Raw genomic sequence first — 26,410 nt, forward strand, 5'->3', positions numbered from 1 at the left:
TTACTTTCTGAAGTTTTTATTTTTCTTACTTCTCTGATGTTAGAACATATGGATCTTGACAAGGATTTCGTGGGTAACAACGGAAGCCGCCATGATAATTCCAACACATTTCATCTTCCCGACATTCATTTGTGGTTTCACACTCATTTATATCTGTAGAGACATAGAGTCAAAGAGTTTACTGATCTAAGTAAATTGTTTAAGTGGCAGGTTCAGGTTTTTAAGGAAGGGATCTGGACAGTGTTTAATATGTTTTTAGATAAGAGACTGCATTTATTTCAGTTTATTGCATTTAATTCAGCATAGATGCAGCTGAGCCACTGTAGAAAAATTGATATGTGTCATTTCATGATACTTTATCAAGCACCTATTGTTAATGTGTTGAATTCAAAGCCAAATGCTGGTCATTGATCCTGCTTATGTTAAAGGGAAAAACACTTCTTGCCCTCAGGGAGGTTATAATTTAGTTAGGAATATAGATATGGCAAATAGTAATCTACACTAATAAAAGAGAAACATGGTAATTAGCATACGACCGCTACCCTTTTCATTGGCTAATCAGTGAGTATATGCAAATTAACTGTCAGCCAAGATGGTGGCTGGCAGCCAGGCACTGAAGCGAACATGAGGCTTGCTTGCTGCGGGCTCCAACGTTCCCCGCCTCACTTGCTGGTCTCTCAATTGCAAGTCTAAGCAACTATGTACTATGTTGCAAATAAGAAGGTAAACAAAACTCCAGAAACCGGCAGACTGAAACCCAGCCGGACCGAAACATTGTATCCATGTTTTCAGCAGCAAGGCCTCAGAGCTAAAGCTGGCCCAGAATAAAAAAAAAAAAAAGAAGAAGAAAACAAGGAGCGGTTGGAAGCTTTAGTCACTCGCCACCTGGAAAACAGCCCACAGCCCCTCACCCAGACTGGCCAGGCACCCCAGTGGGGACCCCCACCCTGATCCAGGACATCCTTCAGGGAAAACCAGCCGCTCCCACCCATGCACCAGGCCTCTATCCTATATAGTAAAAGGGTAATATGCCTCCCAGCACCGGGATCAGTGGAGCAGCGAGGCTCCCGGCACCGGGATCAGCGTGACAGGGAGCAGCGCCCAAAACCCCTGATCGCCCTGCGGCTCTGTGTGTGACAGGGGGCGGGGCCACAACCTCCCTATCCGCCCTACTCTGTTTATGACAGGGGAAGGCACCCCAACCGCCTGATCAGCCCTGCTCTGTGCCTGATAGGGGGGAGCTCCCCAACCGCCTGATCGCCCTGTGGCTCTGTGTGTGACGGGGGGAGCTCCCCAACCCCCTGATTGCCCTGGGGCTCTGTGCTTGACAGGGTGCGGTGCCCCAACCCACCCCGCCCCCATGGGCCCTGCTCTGTGTATGACAGGGTAGAGCCATAACCTCTCCATCGGCCCTGCCCCGAGTGTGACAACGGTGGCGCCCCATCCCCCTGATCGGCCCTGCTTTGTGGGTGATAGAGGGTGGCACCCAAACCCCCCTCCATGGGCCTTGCTCTGTGTGTGACAGGGTAGAGCCATAACCTCCCCATTGGCCCTGCCCTGAGTGTGACAGGGTGCAGCGCCCCAACCCCCTGATCCGCCCTGCTCTGTGTGTGACAGGGGGCGGTGCCCCAACCCCCCTATCGGCCCTAATCTGTGAGTGACAGGGGGGAGCTCCTCAAACCCCTGATCGGCCCTGCTCTGTGCGTGACAGGGGGGAGCTCCCCAACCCCCTGATGGGCCCTGCTCTGTGTGTGACAGGGTACGGAGCCCCAACCCCCCTGATGGGCCCTGCTCTGTGAGTGACAGGGGGCAGCGCCCCAACCCCCTGATTGGCCCTGCTCTGTGCATCACAGGGGGTGGCGCCGCAACCTCCCCATTGACCCTGCCTTGGGTGTGATAGGGGGCGGTGCCCCAACCCCCCAATCGACTCTACCCTGAGCTTGACTAGGGGTGGCATCGCAACCTCTCAATCCGCCCTGCTCTGTGCATGACAGGGGGCGGCGCCCCAACTCCCCAATCGGTCCTGCTCTGAGCCCAACCAGGGGCTGCACCTAGGGATTGGGCCTGCCCTCTGCCACCCAGGAGCAGGCCTAAGCCAGCAGGTCGTTATCTCCCGAGGGGTCCCAGACTGCGAGAGGGCACAGGCCAGGCTGAGGGACCCCCTCTTCCTCCCCGAGTGCACAAATTTTTGTGCACCGGGCCTCTAGTTTATATATATAAAAGCCTGATATGCAAAGTGTCCCCTTGGGAGTTTGATCGCTCGCTATGATGTGTGCTGACCACCAGGGGGCAGCGCGGAATGAAGGGAAGCCCTGGCTGGCAGCCAGCAGCCTTTAGGGACCCTACCTGTGCACGAATTTCCTGCACTGGACCTCTAGTTATAAAATAAAATGGAATTAAATAAGAGATTGAAAAGTGCACTAGAAGATTAGAAGCAGAATTGGTTAATTATGCCTGGGGAACTAGGGAAAGCTGAAGGAAGAGGAGGCACCTCAACTTAGCCTTGAAGGGTGGTGGTTGGGTGGGATTTTCATGGTTGGGATGGAAGGGGCCTTCCAGGCTGAGAAAGCAGCAAGCTAAGACTATGGGGAGGGCAGTTCACTGTCTCAGAAGCTTCGGAGAAAGGTAGAGGCTAGAGATGTGGTTTCAGTAAGTTCTCCGGGAGTGGATTATACTCTCCAGAGAAAGCAAAGCACAAGAATGGAGCTATGAAGTGTTCCACTTTGTAGAGCATCCTATCTAATAAAGAGGGAATATGCTAATTGACCCACACACCATCGCAAAGATGGCGGCGCCCACAGCCAATAAGGAGGGAAAATACTAACTGACTGTCACACCCTCAAAGATGGCAGTGCCCACAGCCACAAGATGGTGGCATCCAGTCCCCTCAGCTCCGCCAGAGCACCCAGGGCTGGCCCGAGGTGCAGGCAAGCCTCAGATCGCGCTGCCCAGCTGCCTAGGGCCAGCCGAGGCTCAGGTAACCAGGGCTGGCTGAGGCTTGCACTGCCAGCAGTGGCAGCAGCAGAGGTGTGATGGGGGCGTTTGCCTTCCCCTGATCGCCGGGTCGCCTCCTGCCCCTGAGGGCTCCCGGACTGTGAGAGGGGGCAGGCCGGGCTGAGGGATTCCCCCCTCTCCAGTGCCTGAATTTTCATGCACCGGGCCTCTAGTAGCTATATAAAGACAGAAGAGTAAGAATTAAGGAAGGGGCTGTCAGTAGTGAGAGGCAACGCTGGAAAAGGCAGGTGGGGAGAGAGTAGTGGGAAGGAGGGTTGTGGACAGGCCACACTACACAAAGACTGGTTTTAGATTTAGGAATTAGGAGCTCCCAGATAACATCTGAGAGAACAGTTTCACTGCAGAGCTATTACATTAACAACAGCAACAATTATATTAATATCTACATTCCTATTAATGCCTATTGCCCTTTGCATTTGAATAGTGATTTAGATTTTTATCCAATATAAGCCTTTTTCTGAATCATTCTTCACCCACAACTGGATATTTTCATTTGTTAATATATTCATCCCACAAGTAATTAATTGAATCCTTGCTGCAAGCCAGACATGGGCTAATTGATGGGATATGATTTCTTTCTCCTCTCTGAATTCTCATACCTCATGTTTTTATTTTTGGACCTTTGTTGCTTTCTGCTTTACATTATTGAAATATGCATATTTGTCTTCACCCTTCTACTAGCTTGTAAACTCCCCAAGGTCAATTGCTATCAAATGTATCTTTATATCTCTTTATCACCTAGAATTTTTAAGAAACATTAAATTGAACTAAGTTGCTCTTCACACAAATCCCATGGAGATGGGTGAGAAAGGTATTATCTCTACTTGACATGGAGGAAAGACAAATAAGGGTTAAGTAGCTGACCCAAGCTCATAGTTAGTGAAAGGCAACTTTCCACTGCAAGGTACTGCATCCTTTCCAGCGTAAGGTAATTCCATGCCTTGTCTTTTAGGGAGAGAGAGAGAGAAAAAAGACCATGCAACAACTTTCTTATAGTTTCCAAACTGGCTAAAGCTATCTGGAATCCAAAAGAAGACTGGAAAAGCTCTGAGGTTTCCAAGAGTCAGTTATAAAAAGTGTCTTCTTTTGGACTTACTGTGCTAACGAAATAACTTAAATTCCTCAGAAGAAATCACAATTATGTTGTCTTTTCATTATTTTTCACTTAAAAAAATAATGATGCTGTTTAGCTACAGGGAAAACTAAGACTGGTTTGTTATATGGAGTCTAACAGCAGCAAAAATAAATTTTATGTAATAATTTAATGTATTTTAATTCAATTAATGTTATTGAATTTAGAGCCTAGCATAATTTACACCTTAATCATTCTGGAAGGTTTTCCAGAAATTATTAATAGTATTAAAAATTTTTATAAGTGTGTCTATGTTTATGTATATTCTCTCTGTCTCTATTTTTCTGTTTTCCTCTATCATTCTCGTATTTTTCACTCCCCACTCCCCACTGCCAACCCATTTGTATTTTTGCAAGACCATGGAAATGAGAAAAGTTATCTCACCCTCAAAATAAGCCTTGTGGAGAAATGTAAGAATTCTAACTCTTTCAGTTTTACTTAAGTATGTGGATGAGGTGGGGAAGAGATGGTTTTGGTGGGGAAAACCAATTGCTTTGAACTTTAAAAGAATCTCTCTCTCTCTCTCTCTCACACACACACACACACACACACACACACACACATTTTGGCTTAGCCAAACATTCTGAAGCTGTATATCTTAAAGACACAACATCATTCATCTAGCTCTGGCTGGGTAGCTCAGTTCGTTAGAGTGTCGTTCTAATACGCCAAGGTTGCAGGTTCAATCTCTGGTCACGGTACATATTAGAAGCAACCAATGAATGCATAAATAAGTGGAACAACAAATCAATGTTTCTCTTTCTCTCTTTTATTTTCTCTAAAATTAATAAATAAAAAAATTAAGAAAGATATAACATTCATGAATCTCCTATTTAAAATTTCAGTGCATTTTCCCCTTTAATTATAACAGATATTAATGTTTTCAGATATACAGACTAGACAGGTAAGATTCTGTTGTACATTAATTTGCTTCTGTCTTTTGCTAACTATCAAATCCATTTATGATAAGAAACACATAGATATTTGTTTGAAGGACTCCAGGGAAAATTAAGATGTCCCAGTGGCTAACATTTTTTAGCATGTAATATTCATGTTAAAAGTCTCAATTAGGGTTCAGAGAGTAAAACCATTGGAATGCAATGTTTTTCCACAATTAACATGACAGAGTCTTTAGTAACTTGGAAAGGGGTGTAAAGATGTTTATTGTGAGGTGAATGACATTCTAATTGTGCTCATATTTGTTGGTTGGAACCTAGTTGAATGATCATATGCATACTAATAAATTGCAGATCAATAGATGTTCCTCTGAGTTAGTATTTTTTCTGTAAAATCATGATACAGACTGAGAATCCCGTGTCTCCTTTCCTTAATCTTCTCCTTTTTAAACAAGATTTGATTACTGTGTGCCCTCTCTCTATTTTGATTAAAAAGGACTCCCTAGAGAAGATTTGCTACTGGTCATTTACGTTGCTAGGTAACTTTCATAAAAATTTGTTGAATTATGTAGTGTTTGTACTTTACAAGTATTTTTTATTCTGTTTCCTCTCTCAACTTCTTTTCCAAATAGAAAAGCTGAGACTCAGAGAAGTTTGATAATTTGTTCAAGATTGTATCGATAGAATGTAGTACAGCTAGGAATCAAACAGATTTCCTGTCTTCAAATTCAGTCATTTTTTTCATTCTCTCATTGCTTCATGTGAATGTGTTTGTACTATCTTTTCCAAGATTATCTCCATTTTTTTTTGTTTTATCTAAGCAGTATTTTCCCTGTCAAGCTACATGTACCATTGATGGTAGGAGAAGAGGGTGCATATTTTCAGATCTTCTGGAGAGACTCTGACTGAAATCATACCATGTAGAGAGCTGCTTCTTCCACTTGTGTGTATGTGTGAAGATCACCTGAATGTTTATTTTAAAACTGGGCCCAAGAACATTAACTATTTTTGAATCAATAGTTTTTTGCCATGAGGCTGATTTTTTCAGTATCTAAACTACTTCTCAATTTATAATCTTGGTGTTTTAGAGACCCAAGACTGGTGTAAGGTATGCCTAACCCACATATTAAGTTTATGTTCTGGACTTAAATTCATGATGAAATATTTTAATAATCAAATCTTTTCTGGTGGATGCTTAGGAGACATATCATATAGATTATGTAGGCTACATAGAAGGGATATCAGTATTTTATGAAAATTATATTTTAAGAAAGAAAAACAATTACTTTAAATTTCAAGGAAAGTAGGTATTTATAGTAAACTAGAGGCTTGGTGCACGAAATTTGTGCACAGGTGGGGGGTTGTTGTCCCTCAGCCTGGCCTGCACCCTCTGCAATCTGGGACCCCTCGGGGGATGTCTGATAGGCCCACAGGGATTGGCCCCAACTGCCTCTGTCTCAGCCCCCGCCACCATGGCTTTGTCCAGAAGGAAATCGAATGTCCAAAAGATTTCTGGTCGACCCGGTCTAATTAGCATATTACCCTTTTATTAGTATAGATACCCTCTATTTTTTAGTGAATACTCTATGAGATGTGCATATCTCATAATGAACAGGAGGGGGGCAATAGTTCAAATTGTATGTTCAGGGTAGAAAAAATGAAAAGTCTAGGGTAGAGAATCCTATAATTCCTCCCTGCTCTTCCTGGTTAAACTGAACATAGCAAATACAAAAATAAACTTACCCTGACATGTTCTACCTCTCACCACTTGGTATCCCTGGGGGCACATACACGAGAATTTCCCAGGTTCATTGACACACTGATACTGACACAGGTAGCTTGAGGTTCTGCATTCATCAATGTCTGTTGAATCAGAGAAGAGCAAGGACACAGAATTGAAAAACTACTTTGGTAATATATTTTTTAGAAGTAATAGAGTAAAAACACTGCAAACTCTGAAACAGAAATACAATATTTGTAAGAATCTCAAGGGCAAATTCTAACAATATCAGCTCATTTCCTCTAGAACAGTGATTTTCAGCATTTTTCATCTCATGGCATACATAAATGAATCACTAAAATTCTTCAGCACACCAAAAAAATATATTTTTTACTGATCTGACAAAAATAGGTATAACTTTGATTCATTCATACTGGACAGCTATTGTTATGTTGGCTTTTGTCATTTTTAAATTTGATAATTTAAGGCAAAAGAGGTCAGTGCTCCTCACTAAATAGTAAAGTATTGCACGGTTTAAAACTTCTTATGGTACATCAGTGTACTGTGGCATACCATTGAAAATCATTGCTTAGAACTTCATAGCACAAAGAGTTTGTCTTACTATTAGTTTTACTCAATCTTGCTGACAGTTTGTCAAATCCTGGACCTAACGATATGAACTAAGCAGAATGAATGAACTGGCTTATGATTGCTGCTTTTCATGTCTGCAGAACCACCCATGATGCAGATGCACAATTGCATTCTCAGAAATTGGGTACCTTTGCTCCCAAGTTCATCTGAGCTTTGAACTTCAAGTCCCATCACTGTGCTAGCTTCTAGAGATGACATCCTGACAGGGTCTGGCCTTCAGGGAAAGAAAGCTTTGCATTTCTCAATGGTGATGCCCTTATTGTTTACTTAGAAGGGTAGAGGCAGGTGTCCAGATTCAGGCCCTTTTGGTTTTGAGCACAGCAGCATGATGCAAGGCCTCTCTGGGTGAGGTATGACCTCTTTGTGGCCCCAAGTAAAACAGGGAGGGTCCACAAAGAAGTCAGGGACATCAACTGCAGATGGCATTCCCCCAGGATGTCTTATGCCTTTTAAATTACACTGTAACATGCATGTGCAATGGACTCTGAAGGTCATCCCTTTTGTTAAATGGGCCTGTATGCTTATGTGGAAAGTGACTTAAGATATGTGCCCAAGTTGCACACTGGCAGGAATAAGACTAGGGGCCAGGTCTCTTGGTTTCTATTCTAATGCTTCTGATAGGCAATCAGCATTTTTCTAACTTAAATGTGTGTGCCAGTCACCCAGAATTAGATGCAAAATTTGACTCAGTGGGTCTGTGTTGGGGCCTGAGATTCTGCATTTCTCACAAGCTCCCAGGAGGTGCTGATGCTGTTTGCTGTTGGGTCAGACTTTGAGAAGCAAGACACTAGCACACCCTTCTGATTATTAGACCCCCCTTGCATTTAATATTTCAGTCATTTTTTCTTCTCCTTTTTCTGATAACATACTAAAAAGTCAATGTGGCAACTAAATTAACTGGATTTTAGAATAGAATTTTCATGAATAAAAATTTGTTTTCATAAACAGGTACATCTATATATATAAAAGCCTAAGCAACCATCCAACCACTCAACTGGTAGCTATGATGAGCACTGACCACCAGGGGGTAGACCAGCCATGGGCAAACTACAGCCCGCGGGCCAGATCCGGCCCGTTTGAAATGAATAAAACTAAAAAAAAAAAAGACCGTACCCTTTTATGTAATGATGTTTACTTTGAATTTATATTAGTTCACACAAACACTCCATCTATGCTTTTGTTCCGGCCCTCCAGTCCAGTTTAAGAACCCATTGTGGCCCTCGAGTCAAAAAGTTTGCCCACCCCTGGGGTAGACGCACAGGCATGGAAATATGGAACAGACTGATGAATCTCAGAGGGAAGGTGGGGGGGAAGGTGGGAAGAGATTAGTCAAAGATCTTATATGCATGCTAGAGGCCCAGTGCAGGGAGGGGAGGGCGTGGGGGAGGAGGAGCAAAATTGGCAGTCCGACATCCCCCAAGGGGTCCCGGATTGTGAGAGGGTACGAGCCAGGCTGAAGGACCCCACTGGTGCATGAATCCGTGCACTGGGCCTCTAGTAATCAAATAAAAGAACAGCAATCAAGAGTCTTATTAAAAATTATTTGGAAAATATTTTACCTTCACAGTTGAGCCTGTCACTACTTAGCTCATATCCTTGATTACACTGACAGATGAATGAACCAAGAATGTTGTAGCATTGCTGAGCACACTGATTGCTGGCATCACATTCATTTATGTCTGAAAGGAAAAGTTATATGAATTTATATATCTGTGTCTTTAAACATATCCTTGCTCTTTGGTACCCATGTCATTTGATGATAAGTGAATAATTCCCCAGGTGGATTCTTTGCCCTGCAGAAGCTCATTGGGGAACATCCATTCAGGTTTCATATTTGTTGGAACAACTTCGAGCATCTGTTGTATACTTCTTTTAGAAATACGAGAATTTTTTTTTCTGGGAATGACAGTTATTTTGGGGTTTGATGAATCTTTCCAAAAGAATTTAATGATTCTAATAAATATACATTCCAGTATCTATTTTCTTTTATTGTTGTTCAGATGCAAAATGCCAAGTCTATAAATAATTGATATACTAGTAAGACACTTGTACTGATATGGTCTCTCAGCATGCTGTAGTGAAGATTTATCTGTGCTATTTATTACTTTTTAAATGGGTTCTGTTAAATTCCATTACAATTATAACATAAGCCTTTTGAGACTCATACAGAGTTTTGCAATGCTCTAAAGCACTGAAAATATTGTGAAAAAGGCATTTTTTTCTGCACTAGATTCTTTCCATGTCATGTCAATCTTAAAATTGTGTGCCGTGACATTGCATTCTGAAAGGGGAGAAGAAGCATGTAAAAATCAAATGCGCTTTCAGTGGAAAGTTTATGTACTCGAACTTGCAGTAACCCCGTTGGCACCTTCAGCTTTTATATCACACATTGTTGACTAATTGGTGTGTGCATATCAGTGGATCTGTATTTTCTTTTTATACACCCACGGTGGAGAACTAAAACCAAGGTTAACAAAGTTTTCCATTCACATCTTGATGTATTTTAAGAAGCAGATTGATTACTGTCTTTTCAGCTTTATTCAGGGAAGTTGATGGAAACCAGTTCACTCAAGAACATAGAAAACTAGAAATACTGCAATGTGGCATGAGGTTTTTGGTTTTTTTTTTTGAAGACAGAAGTTAGTCAGTCACGATGGGGGGTTCTCAAAAGGCTTACCCACGCAGGTATAGTTGTTGGCTGCCAACTGAAACCCAGGACTGCACTGGCAATAGAATGATCCTGGAGTGTTCACACATCTTTGGTGGCAATATGGAGGCATGGTGCATTCATCTATATCTAGGTTACCAGACACACACAAAGAAAACTATATTATTGATTATCCACAGCTGTTTGCTCTCAAGTTCTCAGAAAAACATTACTTAGAAAAACTATCTAGAGAAGACATTTTAAAAGTGATTATTATTATTATTATTATTTTTAATTAGGGTAATATACTTTGGTCTGCAATCTGCAATTAAACAAGATGTTCAGAACAAAGACTTCATAAACCTGTCTGGGTGGTTTGAGATGTAAAAGAGAGAAAAGTAAGACTATTTCATATATATATATATACATACATATGTATATATATATATATATATATATATATATGTGTATATATATATATATATATATATATATATATATATATATAAAATCAGTTTGAGGATCTAAAGCTTATTTCTAATGACAGAAGTAAAAAAGAACTATCGAAGACTCGAGTGATGCACATAAAACGAAGAGAAAGAAGGGGTAGACTGCTGTTTAGTTGGTGACTTTGGTGAAGTCATTTAAAGGTTCAGTATCTTGGTTTTTCTTTTGTAAAATGTGGATAGTAATGCTTACTATGTGTATCTTATGATGTTTCTGTGAGAATCAAATGAAAGAACATGGTGGAAGGAATATGCTGCTAACCAAAAGTGCCCTTCTAACACATTGATGAAGTGTTCCAGCCCGTGTCCTTCTCATATAAATATTTCCAACTATAAAGTGCTCAATTGAGAACTTGCAGAGTAGGATTAGTATCTTAGAAGCATAATAAAATTTCATTGACTCATGACTCTACACTTTGTGACAACTCCAACATGGCATGTGTAATTTAAAATAACAATTATGAATGCACAATTTAAGACTATGTAGTGATACTATCTTATGGTAAGAAAAAAGCAAAACCAAAAATTTATGCTGAGCTCTTCTGGTACTTTAATAACAAATAGTGTAGAAGGCATTGTGCTCAAGTGGCCTCAGAGTAATCTGAGTTTGAGTCTTCTGGCAATTACTAGCTTGGTGTTAATCTCTTGAGCTCCAATTTCCTCCTCTGTAAGAAATAGTATAACATTGTGGTAGAACTGTTGGAAGGATTACATGACATAATGTAGGCAAAACTTCCGTACACAAAACAGGTATAAACAAATGGAGCTATTATTGATAAGTTGCAAAATCTATTTGATTTAGCTTGAGTATTGAAACAAATGATAATGATAGGCACATGGTTTCCCCATCATTATTTAGGTGTCTCAAATGTCACCTCAGGAAGACCATCTATGACCATCCATATAAAATAGCTTCTTCTGCATTATCTATTGTATTTCTTTGCAGCCTTTGACATGCCTTGACATTGTGTTATGTTTTTATTTGCCTCTTGTCTGTCTCCCTCACTATAATACATGGCAGATAAGACCTGTCTCTTCCTCTTGAGGTGGCGATAAAGTATTTTTGTCTGTTCACTGCTATATCTTAATACCTGGGCCTGGCAATAGTAGGTACTCAATAAACATTAGTTGAATGAACGGAAACACCATACCAACTAAGAGCAATTTTATCATAGTTCTTCCTAGTACCCAGTATTATACTCAGGTGCTAGTCTCAATAGCTATTTGTATAAATGGTACTTTCTAATAGCTCCACAAGGGCTGTGATTCTGTACAATATGTTTGTTCACCATGATGTACTAGCACCAAGAAGAGTTCCTGGCACGCAGTCAGCCCTCAAAAAATATTTGATGAATAAATGATGTGTGTCTTTACAACCAGTAAACACTCATCAAACCATTGTTATTTGCTAGCATTGTGTTTAATGCTGCAGGTTTATAATGATGATCAACATACATATGTTCTATCCCTATTTACTATGGAAGGTGGGCATGAAAACAGATTACTGCATGAATAAAATAAAAAATAGAAAGTTGCATAAGGGACAGAAGGAACACTGGGCTACTCAAAGTGTGGCCTGCTGGCCACTGCTGGTCCATGGACTATTTGGACCAGACTGTAACAGATAAGTATAGAAAATGAGAGTAGTTGTTTAGGAATAGCAATTTGATGTTACCACATCATTACTGTAGTTTGTAGAAAAATTAATCTGCAACAGATAGAAAATTTACAAAATGGATCCATCAAAATTTGAGAAATAATAGTATAAAGGAGGGAGTGACTAATTATATTGGGGTAGATCATGGACAATTTCCCAGAGGAAATTACTGAGCTGGGATTTGAGAGTTAAATAGGAGTTTTCCAGGAGTGCATGTTCCTGGTGCTGAAAGAGCTTATGTAAAGGCATGAAAATGTGACTCTATATGCTGTATTGTATTGTGGGGAATTATAAGTAGTAGGGTAAAGTTGGAGTGGTTTTGTTTTTGTTTTTGTTTTTTTGTTTTTTGGTGGGAGAGAGGTGTTCAGAGCTGGGCAAGGATCAGGTTAAGGAAGACCTTATATGCTCTGTTTAGGAATGTAGAATTGGTTCTATGGGTGGGAGAAATGCCACATGATTAGATTGAATTTAAGAATGTCTCCTCTTATCATCTCATAAAGAGCCATAACCATATGTTCCATTCTCTTTGGTTCTTCCCACGGTAGTTTGGGTTAGTTCTTTTTCTGTACTTTTTATACTATTAATTGTTTATTTTCCTGACTAAAACAGTGGGCAAAACTTTGGTGTCTGTGAAGTTTTCCACACAATCTCCTAAATCACAGCTTCAGTCACTGCAAACCCTGGGCCTTCCTCAGAGGCTGGGCAGTAACTCCAGCATCTAGGAGCAGCCCATGGCAGGCAGAACTCCACTGGGGCCCATGAGGAGCTCAGTGTTGACATCTTGACATCAACAGCTCACATTTTTTGGAGAAAATGGATACTGGTTGTCAGTCCCCACGTCCCAATCCTCTGTTTCTAAGAGAAAATAAGGACTCTTCACTTTTCTGGTAAGAGATGGTATGCAAATCAATGGACAGAGGTGGTCAATTAATGAGTTTCATGCCTCACAAACAAGCCCAGACACTTTAGTTTATCTCTTATTTGCCAGTCGGCTTTCCCATACTGTGTTTTCAAAAAAGATGTCTAGGGCATCTTCGTGGTGAGCACTCTTCAGGGACTAAGAAGACAGCAGTAACACAAACCAGACCCGCCCCTGCCTGGAGGGAGCTCAAGTAGAGCTCTCAAGTAGAGGTACATGCTACACTTGGCTTTGCATTCCTAGCACTGCACCTGCAGCATGAAGAATGTTTAGTATGTTAACTCATTGAATAATGATAGCACACAACTATTCAATCCAAGACCAGGCACTTTTCTAAGCATCCCCACACATGAGCTTCTGAAACAGGGGCTAGTATTATCTCTATAGTACACAGTGAAAAAGTGAGATAGAGAATGTCAGTAACTCACCCAAGTCCTCAATGTGAGTTAAGGGTGATGATGGGGTTTGAACCTCACCATCTGCCTTATAAACTATGAAACCAGTGAATGAAGCCTGTATCATCAATGTTTAAGTGCTATGGTCCCCAAATAGATAATTTAAAATTATTTTCTCAGTTGCTTTTATGGTCTCATTCATACTCCAAATTTCTGCTTTTGCTTAGTCTAACATATAACCAACACTTTGATAGCCAGAATATGCCAAACTTGCAAGGCTAGTTCGTTCTTGTGAATGTGGAAAATGGATTGGCATTCAATGAAAGAATAAACAGTTGTTGGCTATCATTCTCCAAATAAATACAAGTGCTTTGTTTTGAATGCCTGAGGTTTAACAATTAAGATGCTCAAGACAGGATTTTGCTTACTGCACTGTTGTACTTACCCACACACTGCTCTCCTCGCTTCTGATAGCCTGGAGGGCACTGACAGGCGAAAGAGCCACGTAAATTGATGCACACTTGGTCGGCTCTACAGTTGTGCGTCCCTGCAGTGCACTCATCTATATCTGTTAAAGACACGCAACATAGAAAGGGTTTGAATAGGTTGTGAAGATGTTAATATTTCCTCCACATTGTTATAATACTTTTCCTAAATAAACTGAGTTTTTACTTTATTCTTAAAATATTACTCTGCAATATTGTTATATTGGAAATGTTTAAAATGATAAATTATTTTTAGTGTTCATAAAATAATGTGGGCCCTGGCCGGGTGGCTCACTTGCTTGGAGAGTTGTCTGGTACACCAGGTGGTGGCAGATTTTGATTCCTGGTCAGGGCACATACCAAGGTTGCAGGTTCAATTCCTGGGGAGTCTATGGGAGGCAACTGATTTCTTTCTTACATCAATGTTCTTTTCTCTCCCTTCCTCGCTCTAAACTCAATAGAATAAAAAAATAATTTCATAGATGCCAATGTGTACCATTCAGATTTAAGAAATGTTAACATTTTGCTCTGCTTGCCTTAGCTCACTTTATTTTGTTAAGAAATGAAACAGCCCTAGCCGGTTTGGCTTGGTGGATAGAGCGTCGGCCTGCGGACTGAAGGGTCCCAAGTTCGATTCGGGTCAAGGGCACATGCCTGGGTTGCGGGCTCGATACCTAGTGGGGGGTGTGCAGAAGGTAGCCGATCAATGATTCTCTCTCATCGTTGACGTTTCTATCTCTTTCTCCCTCTTCCTTCCTCTCTGAAATCAATAAAATTATATTTTTTAAAAAAAGAAATGAAATATATCAGATATATCTAAAGCCTTACTCCATCCTACCACTGTCTTGGAGTAGGCGTGAATCCTTCCCCAAGATGTTTTATACTTTTAGTATACAGTTATGCACCCATTAGAATATATAGTATTGTTTTGTGTTTTAAAATGTAAATAAATTATATGATACTGTTTTTCCACCCAACATACTGCCTTTGAAATAATTTCTATTGACAAATCTCTAAAAATCTGCCAAATAAAAGGGTATAAATCAAACTTTAATATTATGCATTCCCTGTTGCTGTTTGTGTGTGTGTGTGTGTGTTCAAACTTTAGAAAGAAAGGATTTAATTTGGTCATATTTCTTTAGGAGAGATTGGCTGGTGTAGTGTAAAATACATATTTTCCCAAAACATTTCAGTTCTGGAACAATATAGTAAAGGTGACTTAAGTAATAGGTAGGTTAAAGTTTTAGAAAAGTAAAAAATGCTCAGTCATAATATAATAAACATGTTACAATAAATTTCTGTGGGATCAAAATGTGATGTGAATCTGTGTGTGTACATAATATAAATGTGATTTTGGCTTCTTTTAACAAGTTAAGACTCTAAGTATCATTCCAAAAAATATAGCCTTATAATTCCTTGATGACAAATTTAGTATAAAAACTGCAACAAGCTTGGGTCTTAGAACATCACTGTGGTAGACCCAGGGTGGTGCTTTGGGCTAAGAATCAATAATAAAAAAAAATGAGCCATTGGTTAGAATTTATTCTTCAATTCCTGCCCTTCCCTTTAAGAAGCTCAGAATGTTGCCAACTCATCTTTCTAATATTTCCAAGGAGATTTATTGCACTTACAGTACCCAGTGTAATAATGTAGGAAGTTCTGGTCATAAGAGAGTGGGTTGTCCTCAGATATGGGCTTAAATTAGCTGGGTGTGGAAATGATGATATGGGAGATTCCAAAAGAATGAGGGAGGGGAGATGAAAAATACTCAAGGGATATATGGCTGTTATTGGATAATAATCTACTAAAGCATCTACTTACATAGTTCTTTGAACCTGGTTTTTAAGTTTTGGTGAATTTATTTTTGTTATTATTTTTTATTTTTATTTTGAAATTTATTATTATTATTTTCAAATCACTATCCTTTTTGGGTACTATGCAAAAGTGCAGCAATCTTGCTTTGAAATTATCTGTTCTTTTTTGTGTATTTTATTATTTTCTCATATGCACGTGATGAAAACATTTCTACTGAGGTTTCTTCAGAGCTTTATGACTAGCTAATGCAGTAATGACAACAGAATTCCTATTGTTTTATGTCAAGAACATTTGACAGCATTTACAGTGATAACAGCCCTGAGAGATACTGCAATGTGATATTCAGTTGTGGCAGGTTTCCTCAGTACATGCTGGCAGAAGATCAAGGACTGGCTGGCTGCTGCATTTTCTAAAGGAGGCCTCACCAGTGACCAAGTCTTCTCTCTGCAAACTGCCTCCACCCCATTATACTTCTGATGTCCTACAATTTCTTTCCTACTTTCTTGTCAGTTCTGTCTCTTTGATAAATAGGGTAACATTTCTAGTGGAATTAATAGATCATTAAGTAGATTTTAAACATAAGAACTGTGCCCCATGGACCTACTTCTCCTTAAGGACAGGTCCATTTACATCTGAGAAGGATCTATATTATAAAAGGCCAGTGGCCATAACGCCATAATGACCAAACAACCGGTCACTAGGAGGTGCATTGATGGGTCTTGCAGTGCGGCAGGGGTCTGGGTCCCGCCGGCACAGCAGGTCTGGGTCTCCTGCGATTTCATGCACTGGGCCTCTAGTTATTTAATAAAAAATTGGGTGCATTAAAGTAATTTAATAAAAACAAACAAACAAAAAACAAGTAAAATACCACTGCCTCCTCTCCATTTTTTTCCTTTCTCTATCAAACAAACAAAATGGCAGTAGGACTCATCTCACCTAGCATTGACTACTAATATTTTTAATACACATTTACATGGATTCACTTTTAATTTAATTCTTTCAGAGGAGAAACTTTCTGAAATTTGATAAAATGCAGCTGTATGAAATTCCCTTTGTGACATTATTCCCAAAGAGTTGAATGCATGCTTCATCATACACCTTGAGCTGCATCTGCTAGTACATGATCTGACGACATTTTCATTTATGGCTTCTTTGACTCGAGTTTAGAATATTTATCATCTCCTTTGCTCTTAGCAGGTTATCTAATGCTGAGAGAGAGAGAGAGAGAGAGAGAGAGAGAGAGGGACTGGATTTCTTTGAATTATCTTCAATTGTACTGCCAATTTATTGGTTTATTTAAATAAAACAATTTTATTATTTTTAAAATTGTACTTGGAAATATTGTTATGATATTCACAAACCATATAAGCTGTATTAGAAAGTTATATAAGAAAATACAAAGTCATATAAGAATTTCTATACATTGTTAAACTCTTTTATGCTTCTCTTTTCTACCTGTCTGCATTTCTATTTGTCTTAGATGTCAGAAAGTTCAATGTATAAGAAAATCACTAAAATATACATCGGTGTCAGAAACCCAAAGCAGAATATCCATCCTTGTGCAGATGTACCAGAATATCTGCCTCCCCCAGGTGTGATTATGAAAGCCCTCTGTGGTGAGGATGTCTGTAGTGGCAAAAGCAATATTGTATTCATAAGGAAAACTAGTAGCCCAGTGCACAAAATTCATGCACATTAAAAGGAATTAATTGCCCTTACTGGTTTGGCTCAGTGGATAGAGCATCGGCCTGCGGACTCAAGGGTCCAAGGTTCGATTCTGGTCAAGGGCATGTACCTTGGTTGCGGACACATCCCCAGTGGGGAGTGTGCAGGAGGCAGCTGATCGATGTTTCTCTCATCGATGTTTCTAACTCTCCATCTCCCTCCCTTCCTCTCTGTAAAAAATCAATAAAATATATATTTTTTAAAAAAGGGAATTAATTAGCGGAGATATTTTAATATTGTTATTTGCCCTTTCTCTATAATAGAAGTGTGAGAGATGAAAGGAAATTAGTAAAATATATATGAAAGTAATATATAAATTGGACAGAACCTAGACACAGAACCTAGAAACAGAACCTAGAGACAGGACTTGGCTGGAGATCCTAGACAGAACCTGGAGACAGGACTTGGCTGGAGATCCTAGACAGAACCTAGACACAGAACCTAGACACAGAACCTAGAGACAGGACTTGGCTGGAGATCCTAGACAGAACCTGGAGAGAGAACCTAGACACAGAACCTACAGACAGAACCTAGCGAGAGAACATGGACATAGAACCTGGCTGGAGAACTTAGCCAGAGAACATGGCAAAAGATCCTGGACAGAACCTGGCTACAGAACTTGGCTAGAGAACCTAGACAGAACATGGCAGGAGAACCTGGAGAACCTGACTGGAGAACCTAGCGAGAGAACATGGCAACAGAACCTGGCTGGAGATCCTGGCTAGAGATCCTAGGGAACCTGGCAATAGAACTTAGTTGGAGATCCTGGACAGAGCTTGGCTGGAGATCCTGGCTAGAGAACCTGGCTAGGCTGCTGATCAACTGAACACTGCCTCTGTGTCATTCCTTCTTCTCCGACTCCGTCCACACCTTTGGGAACCCCTGGACCTGCTGGGATTGGACCCCAACAGACTGAAATAAAGAATATTATACAGACACCCAATAGCAGACCAGAGGAGTGCAAGAATCAAGTCAAAGATTTGAAATGCGAAGAAGCAAAAAACACCCAACCGGAAAAGCAAAATGAAAAAAAGAATCCGAAAATACGAAGATAGTGTAAGGAGCCTATGGGACAGTTTCAAACGCACCAACATCAGAATTATAGGGGTACCAGAAGATGAGAGACAGCAAGATATTGAAAACCTATTTGAAGAAATAATGACAGAAAACTTCCCCCACCTGGTGAAAGAAATGGACTTACAGGTCCAAAAAGCGCAGAGAACCCCAAACAAAAGGAATCCAAAGAGGACCACACCAAGACACATCATAATTAAAATGCCAAGAGCAAAAGACAAAGAGAGAATCTTAAAAGCAGCAAGAAAAAGAAACTCAGTTACCTATAAGGGAGTACCCATACGACTGTCAGCTGACTTCTCAACAGAAACTTTGCAAGCCAGAAGGGAGTGGCAAGAAATATTCAAAGTGATGAATGCCAAGAACCTACAACCAAGATTACTTTATCCAGCAAAGCTATCATTCAGAATTGAAGGTCAGATAAAGAGCTTCACAGATAAGGAAAAGCTAAAGGAGTTCACCACCACCAAACCAGTATTATATGAAATGCTGAAAGGTATCCTTTAAGAAGAGGAAGAGCCCTAGCTGGTTTGGCTCAGTGGATAGAGCGTTGGCCTGCGGACTCAAGGGTCCCAGGTTCGTTTCCGGTCAAGGGCATGTGCCTTGGCTGCGGGCACATCCCCGGTGGGGAATGTGCAGGAGGCAGCTGATCGATGTTTCTCTCTCATCGATGTTTCTGGCTCTCTATCCCTCTCCCTTCCTCTCTGTGGAAAATCAATAAAATATATTTAAATAAAAAGAAGAGGAAGAAGAAGAAAAAGGTAAAGATACAAATTATGAACAACAAATATGCATCTATCAACAAATGAATCTAAGAATCAAGTGAATAAATAATCTGAGGAACAGAATGAACTGTTGATTATAATAGAATCAGGGACATAGAAAGGGAATGGACTGACTATTCTTGGGGGGGGGAAGGGGTGTGGGAGATGCGGGAAGAGACTGGACAAAAATCGTGCACCTATGGATGAGGACAGTGGGTGGGGAGTGAGGGCAGAGGGTGGGGTGGGAGCTGGAAGGAGGGGGAGTTATGGGGGGAAAAAAGAGGAACAAATGTAATAATCTGAACAATAAAGATTTAATTAAAAAAAAAAAGAAAGTAATATATAAATTTATTAATAAACAGTAACAAAAGGATATAACAACAACAGAGGCATGATATAAAAGTGACAAAAACATGATTTGAAAACAACAAAAACATGATATAAAAACAACAGTGATGCAAACAATGACTGATAAAGTGATTAAACTTATTCTAATATCTCCCTGTACACCACATTAATAGTGAAAACACTTTCAGAGTGCTTGACTAATTTCCTTTGTGATGAAGTATTTAGAACTTTAACTGTAACGTCACATGCTCTTCAAACTCGAGAGAAAGCAGCATATAACTGACCATGTGCAAAAACGGGTTCAGGCAGGAATATGCCTAATTTGTCTAGAGTTTGTCCTTGTGATTTATTAATAGTCATCACAAATGCTGGCATCATAGGAAACCGTTGTCGAATCAATTTAGATGGGAGGCCAGTGTCAGATGGGGACAAATTAATTCTTGGAATCAGTACAACCTCTCCCTCTGCAGATTCTGTTAATACTTCAGCTTCGATGTTAGGTCGTAATCTTTTGATAATAAATCTGGTACCATTACAAAGACCCCATTTACTATTGAGATCTCTCAATAGCATGATGATTGCACCCACTTTCAATTTTAATTTATGACACGGCATTCCTGAAGGAGTAATACTATTAAGAAATTCGATGGGAAAATTTTCCTTTTCAGCATCATCTGTGGAGTCAATGGAATCATCACTCAAATATGTGTGAAAATCTCCATTGAGTATATCCAAATTTTCTTCATTTAATTTTTGAACATGCTCATTTTTTGGACAAAGAATTGCACATTTACATATATTTTTAATATTATCTATAGCAGTGGTTCTCAACCTTGGCTGATTCCTGGGCCTCATCCTCTGGAAATTGTTTCTTTGTTATGGGGTGGGGCCACAACATTAGTATCAAAGAAACAGAATTTCTGGAGGATGAAACCTAGAAATCAGGATTTTAAAAAGATTCCCAGGTGATTCTAATGTGCAGCCAAGGTTGAGAACCACTGATCTATAGATATAGTATTTCCAAAGGTAGCTTCAATAATAGATCCATTACAAATCATTTCACTTCCACACTCTGCTCTGAGGGCAGGTTCCTGCCTGAAACCTCACCCTCCAGGAAACAGCTGGGGGAGGGCACAGCCATTTCCAAGATGACCCCGGCAGGATGACTTCCTTCTGGTTGGTCGCAGTTCTGGCCGTGATGTTACACCCAGGGTTTTTATATAAGTAGATTACTCAGGTCAGTCATGATTTTCCTGATAACTTAAGAAGTATTCTGGGGAGAGGAGTTTTTGCTTTGTTTTTAAACTATAATTTATCCTTGACAGTTAAGCTCACTAAGTTCTTAGGCCATCAGTTAACACATTCCCTGGACCCATGCCCTTTGAGGATAGGGTCTATGTGTTTCTGTCTCTCTGTATTTCTAGTGCCTAGTGGAATGCATGAAGCATGGTGGGTTTTCAATAAATATTTGTTTAAACATGGATGATTGAATCATGATTGCTGAAAACTGAGGTCCAGAGTTTAAGGAAAGTAGGACCAGTATTTTATCTCCTGGAACTAAACATTTACAAGATAGGTTAACAGGCAAGTTGTGAGAAAAACAACAGAACCAGCACGATGTCAGCAAATGGAAAAGGATGTAGAGCAAGGGGATTGAGAAGTGCAGAAGCTATGAGGAATAAGGCAGCATCAGATGAGGATGGCTACGGAAGGTTTGCCGGAAGAGATGAGTTTTGAGTGGCATTTTGAAGAAAGTGAGGTACATGGAATTGACAGAAATAGGAGGCTATTTCTAGGCAGAAGGCAGGTCACATTAGAAAACACTGACAAGACAAAAGTGGTTTGCATGAGAATGGCTGAGAGCTGGAGTTAGCATGGCTGGAGGGGCTGCCTGTGGGGAGTCTGGTGAAGTGCCTAGTTGAAGGCGCTCATAAAATGGTAGTTCAAGAGCTCTTTCTTTCTTTACAGCAGTGTAGTATTCCATTGTGTAGATGTACCAATGGGGGAAAAAGGATTCATATGTAATACTTTAAACCAAGCATGTCAAACTCGCAGCTGGCGGGCCGCATGTTTGACATGCTTGCTTTAAACAACAAAGAATCTAAAAAAGAAAAAAAAATGGTAGTTCAAGTTGTGAGCAAAATTCAGGACCTTAAAGGTGGGATTAGAGTTTGAATTGAACACCACAAGGAACAGCTCATGTAGACATAGCCTAATGTAAACATCACCAAAGAACAAAATAATAGTGTGCTTCCTAAAATATCACAACACATAAATCAACTCACATTTCATCATCCTAATGCATTAAGAATAGCTAATGGCAATATTTGGTGATTCCCTCATTTTTCAAAAATGTGCCCACGTTCTCCCTCCTAGTGATTTATAGTATTGCAGGTCCTTCTCTTGCTGACTTTGGCACCATCATTGCTTTAAATAATAGTCTGATCTTTGCTCAGCTCACACTCCTAGCCTCTTTACCATACTGACCCCCAGTCTATGCAATTGCATATTTAGTTTTCTCTCAAAGTTAATGGAGGTAACTATGTCCATGTCATTGTGGTGTCCATGAAGTCCCTGCTTAGGCCCTCATTCTCTATGATTTTGGCTCTTTTTCTTTAGTCTGATTCATATTTCCCAAACCCCTGACTCATGCTGCTTTTTTTCTCTTATGTAACATTTTAATTTCTGCAATGTTCTTTCCACAATTTGATAACTTACCACGACATGAAGTCACTTAGTGTGTTTCATGGACAAAACTTTTCTGTATCTTAAATGCTGTAGATTACCAATTAGACTTCTAATTTTTGCTGCTTTAGGTTTAAGGAATAATTCAGAACTATTTTGGAATAAGCTACCATCACCCAGTAATGGGAATGCACTAAAATAGGAGGAAGGGGATTGAAATTATTTTGACTCTGTCACTGCTTATGTGATCCAGGGCCATGGTATCAATATCAATATCAATTCTTTTTCTTTCTGCTTCTCCATCTGTAAAAGAGGCTGTCTATCCCTGATGATAGTTCACAGATTTTTTAAAAAATGTTCAGAATATTCAAAAAATATGTATTTTTTATCCAGACTGTAAACCTGAGAGTAAAATAACCATATCTTTACTAGTTCTGTGTGGGCACTGTGCATGCTTTGGAAATATTTATTTGTTGGTGCTGTCCCTTGAACATCTGTGGTTAAAGAAAAGGTAATGGTTACATTCAAGTTGCTAATTCTTGACCTGTGACTTAAAACTTTGTTATATTTTCCACAATCATGCTGATCTAATCTCATAATAGAAGTAAAGTAGGGGGGAAAAGGTCAAGCATTCATGCTTGCTGTAAGGCGGAGTTACTTCTGGCTCCTTTCTTTTCTTTCTATTTTCTTCTCTTTTTTCTTCACATTTTTAATGATTTAGATAGATACCTATCTGGCTCAGAGTGATTGGTCCTAATCCTTTCAAGTGACAGGTCAATAAATTAGTTTCCAGGAAAGTACTCTTTCTACATACTTTATGAAACCTTTAAGTAAAAGGGACTCATTGGGTGAAGATCTTATAGTTATTTGGGGTATTCATCCTATTTTTCAATATAGTCCTTGAAGGTAGGAACTATCTCAATAAGAGCTGAGGGCATTGCTGTTTTACTGCTGCCTCATTCATTAATGGCTATTGATAACAAAAAACTGAGAATATTGTGTTGATTGAAATATGATTAAGATGTCTAATATTTTATATAACTTCCTATACAAACTTGTTAAAATTCTAAAATTAAATGGTATAAAAATTGATAAATGTTTAGCAATATCTAAACACCTATTATTTGATTAGGAAATCAGATCTACAGACCTCTGACTTAATCCTAATAAGAGCCCTGTGGAATAAGTGGTTACCTCATCCACAATTTATGGGTGAGGCAGGAGGATGTCACTGAAATGTAGATTGGTGAGGTAACCTGCCCAAGGTCACACAGAGCAGGAATTCAAACCCAAAATTTCCATTTTGCCTCTGTATTTTAGGTCTCCAGAAAAACTTATTTCTAAGAGTTTTAAATAGAAGTTTTATTGTAGTTATACATATTTACTTTTTCTTAGAATTAAAGAGAGGGTTGTTAATCTGTAGCACATTGGTTCCTCCCTTGCATCTTTTTTCTATGTTAGAATAACATTCATAGCTCTCCAAGTCTTCTGTTTCCCTCCCCACTCTTTAGCCAATTATCAACAATTTCTGTCAAAGACTTTCTATTTCTCTTGCTGCTTCTTTCATAGTACTGGAATCAGATTTATCTGGGCCAAATGCCCAGTTCTAGTTAGCTTTTCACCCTTCTGAAATTATCAACCAGAATTCACCCAAGCTAAGCAGTTCTAGTGGAGAAAATAAATACTGATATTAAGTAACAAGAGAAGACTGTCTTCATCCATAGCCAGCAGTAGATTTATAGTTCTAGATTCTTATCTGTTCTGGCAAAAAAGATTGTTAATGATTTGGTGTGCTTTAAATGATAAACAAAAATATCACCAAAATCAACAAATATCAGCCTCCCTGATAGTTCATGTTTTTGTTTTAGAAAGTGAGTCAAGTGTCCTTGGCATTGCACTGTGTTCTATCAGGACCTTGAAATATGCTGTTCTCATATGGAAAAATGCTACATGTACTTGGAGTTGCTTTTTCCAGCAATGATGATGGATTTGCACTACAAATCAACCCTCTCCTACCTGGTATCCTCTATAGGTAGTGGTGTTCATGTACAGAATGATTGAGGGTAGATATAGGGTTTGTGATTGTGGAGGAGAAAACCAACCGATGCATATGAACACTCAACTCATGACTCATCTATATTCTCCGTCACACAAATGAACCAATCAATCACAGGCAAAACAGGAGAACGAGCAAGGAAACAAAGACCTTAATTTTTATTCTTCAGGTCTTTTTGCACACTGCAAAATGAAGCTCATTGCTTTCAAAATCTTAAAGAAAAGACATTTTCTATGAATAAATAATTGTTAATTGTCGGTGATGTTCTCTGGCATCTCTGTAAATGTCATACCCAGCTAACCTTCCTTTTTTATTCTCAAACTTAATTATCCATCAAGCAAATGTGTGGGAAAAGATGGTCTTAGTATTTGGAGGTAAAACTGTATTTTGTAACAAATAGCACCATCAGTCTTTGTTCCAGGGTGGCTTAGTACCAGGAATTAAAAACCTCTGTGTGAAAGTATGAGCCCATCTCATACAAGCTGTGGACGTGGCCTTTGGAGGAATTAGGACCCCAACTTATTAAGGGATGCCTATGTACTGACATTTTAATTGTCTTTTCCTGGTGCTCCACCACTTCACATTGACCCTCCCACCCCTTCCCATCCCCAGCTCCATCTCAAATCCCTGAAAAGTGATGAACTGAATGAAGACTGACTATATTCAACTGAGTCCACCATGCCTGCCTAAGTGCTGTGATTTGATTTTTGGCCCCTTTTCCTGAGTCCTTACAGCCAGATTAGTCAGTCTCTCTAGCCCAAAGTACACACATTCCTGGCTTACTCCTTCAGGCAAATCATCACTTGAGGTCACATAAGCCCCTGGCTATGGCAGTGCCAATTACAACAAGCATGGCTTGGTGACCTCCTAAATGTATGAGACCAATTACATTACAGTTGTTGTTCGTTCAACAATAAACAGCTTTTGTGCTCACTAAATTGAGGCATACTACTAAATTTGCTGAGTGTAACTTGGCAATAATTCTCTAAATCATTAACTGCCTAAGGCTTTGAAATAAAGTATATCTTTGTGCCTCTTACTCTTAGAGCATGTTACTTTTCTTGTGTGTATTTTTCTTCCCATTTCATTACATCTTACCTATGATGTTTCTGTACAATGTTTTCCCGTATGCCTCAGGGCCCTTATGTTTTTCTGAATTCCAAATGGAGCAGAGAGGTGGAAAGAAGGAGGAGGAGGGTGACTCACCAAATTTCCACTAAATACCTCTTACTTTTTTCTTTTTGATTTAAAATTTCAGCACAATGAAAAGCAATGAGAGCATAAATATGTAGATCAATCTAAATGAATACTGAATACATAAAACAATAATAGTAGGGTCTCTGGGAATTTATCAAATGTATAGAATGAAAATACAGAGAATAAGAGCATTTAGATTGGCAGGAGGGTAAATGTAGTTTAAGCAGTTTAAGGTCCTTACACCTCTAGAAAGAGTTAAAACTACTAATTTATTTTAGACTTTGATAAGTTAAGGATGCAAGTGAAAGTAACCCCCAGGGAAAACACTAAAGAAGTAATAATAATAAAAAGTATGAAACTACAAAGCTAATTCAAGGGAAAATAGAATAATGCAAGATATTCTATCATTTTAGAGAGAAGGCATGAAAGGAAAAAAAAGAGAAACTAAAATGTGCTGAATGCATAGAAAGCAAATACTAAAATGGTAGTTTAAGCCTAACTATATCACTAGGTACATTATATGTACTAGTATGTGGGTTAAAAGCTCTTACTAACCCCCCCCCCCCCCCAAATTCTCAGTTTGATTAAAAACACACAGCCTACATAAGCTGTTTCAAGAGACAAAATTTAAATATAATAACAGAGATAGGTTAAAGAAAAAAGATAAAAAACATACCATGCAAACATTAACCAAAAGAAAGTTGGCTTTGCAGTATTAATATA

General features: G+C 39.5%; 1 protein-coding gene and 1 long non-coding RNA gene across 3 annotated transcripts in view; one reads left to right on the forward strand and one right to left on the reverse strand.

Moving 5' to 3' along the window:
- The window catches only part of LOC139019912 (uncharacterized), a 210,697-nt gene that overhangs the window by 159,900 nt on the left and 24,387 nt on the right, over window positions 1-26,410 (forward strand). The window lies entirely within an intron of this gene.
- Window positions 1-26,410, reverse strand: part of EFEMP1 (EGF containing fibulin extracellular matrix protein 1) — a 69,369-nt gene that overhangs the window by 7,178 nt on the left and 35,781 nt on the right. For both annotated transcript variants that reach the window (XM_070429244.1, XM_070429245.1), the window contains exons 5-9: window positions 13,984-14,106; window positions 10,092-10,211; window positions 8,974-9,093; window positions 6,787-6,906; window positions 30-153 (exon numbers count right to left, since the gene is read on the reverse strand). In XM_070429244.1, the coding sequence (XP_070285345.1) occupies window positions 30-153; window positions 6,787-6,906; window positions 8,974-9,093; window positions 10,092-10,211; window positions 13,984-14,106 (607 nt within the window). The remainder of the gene's footprint in view (window positions 1-29; window positions 154-6,786; window positions 6,907-8,973; window positions 9,094-10,091; window positions 10,212-13,983; window positions 14,107-26,410) is intronic.

Source organism: Myotis yumanensis, unplaced genomic scaffold, assembly GCF_028538775.1.
Source record: "Myotis yumanensis isolate MYYU_CA2020_CCGP unplaced genomic scaffold, mMyoYum1.0.hap1 SCAF_11, whole genome shotgun sequence".
Classification (NCBI taxonomy): domain Eukaryota; kingdom Metazoa; phylum Chordata; class Mammalia; order Chiroptera; family Vespertilionidae; genus Myotis; species Myotis yumanensis.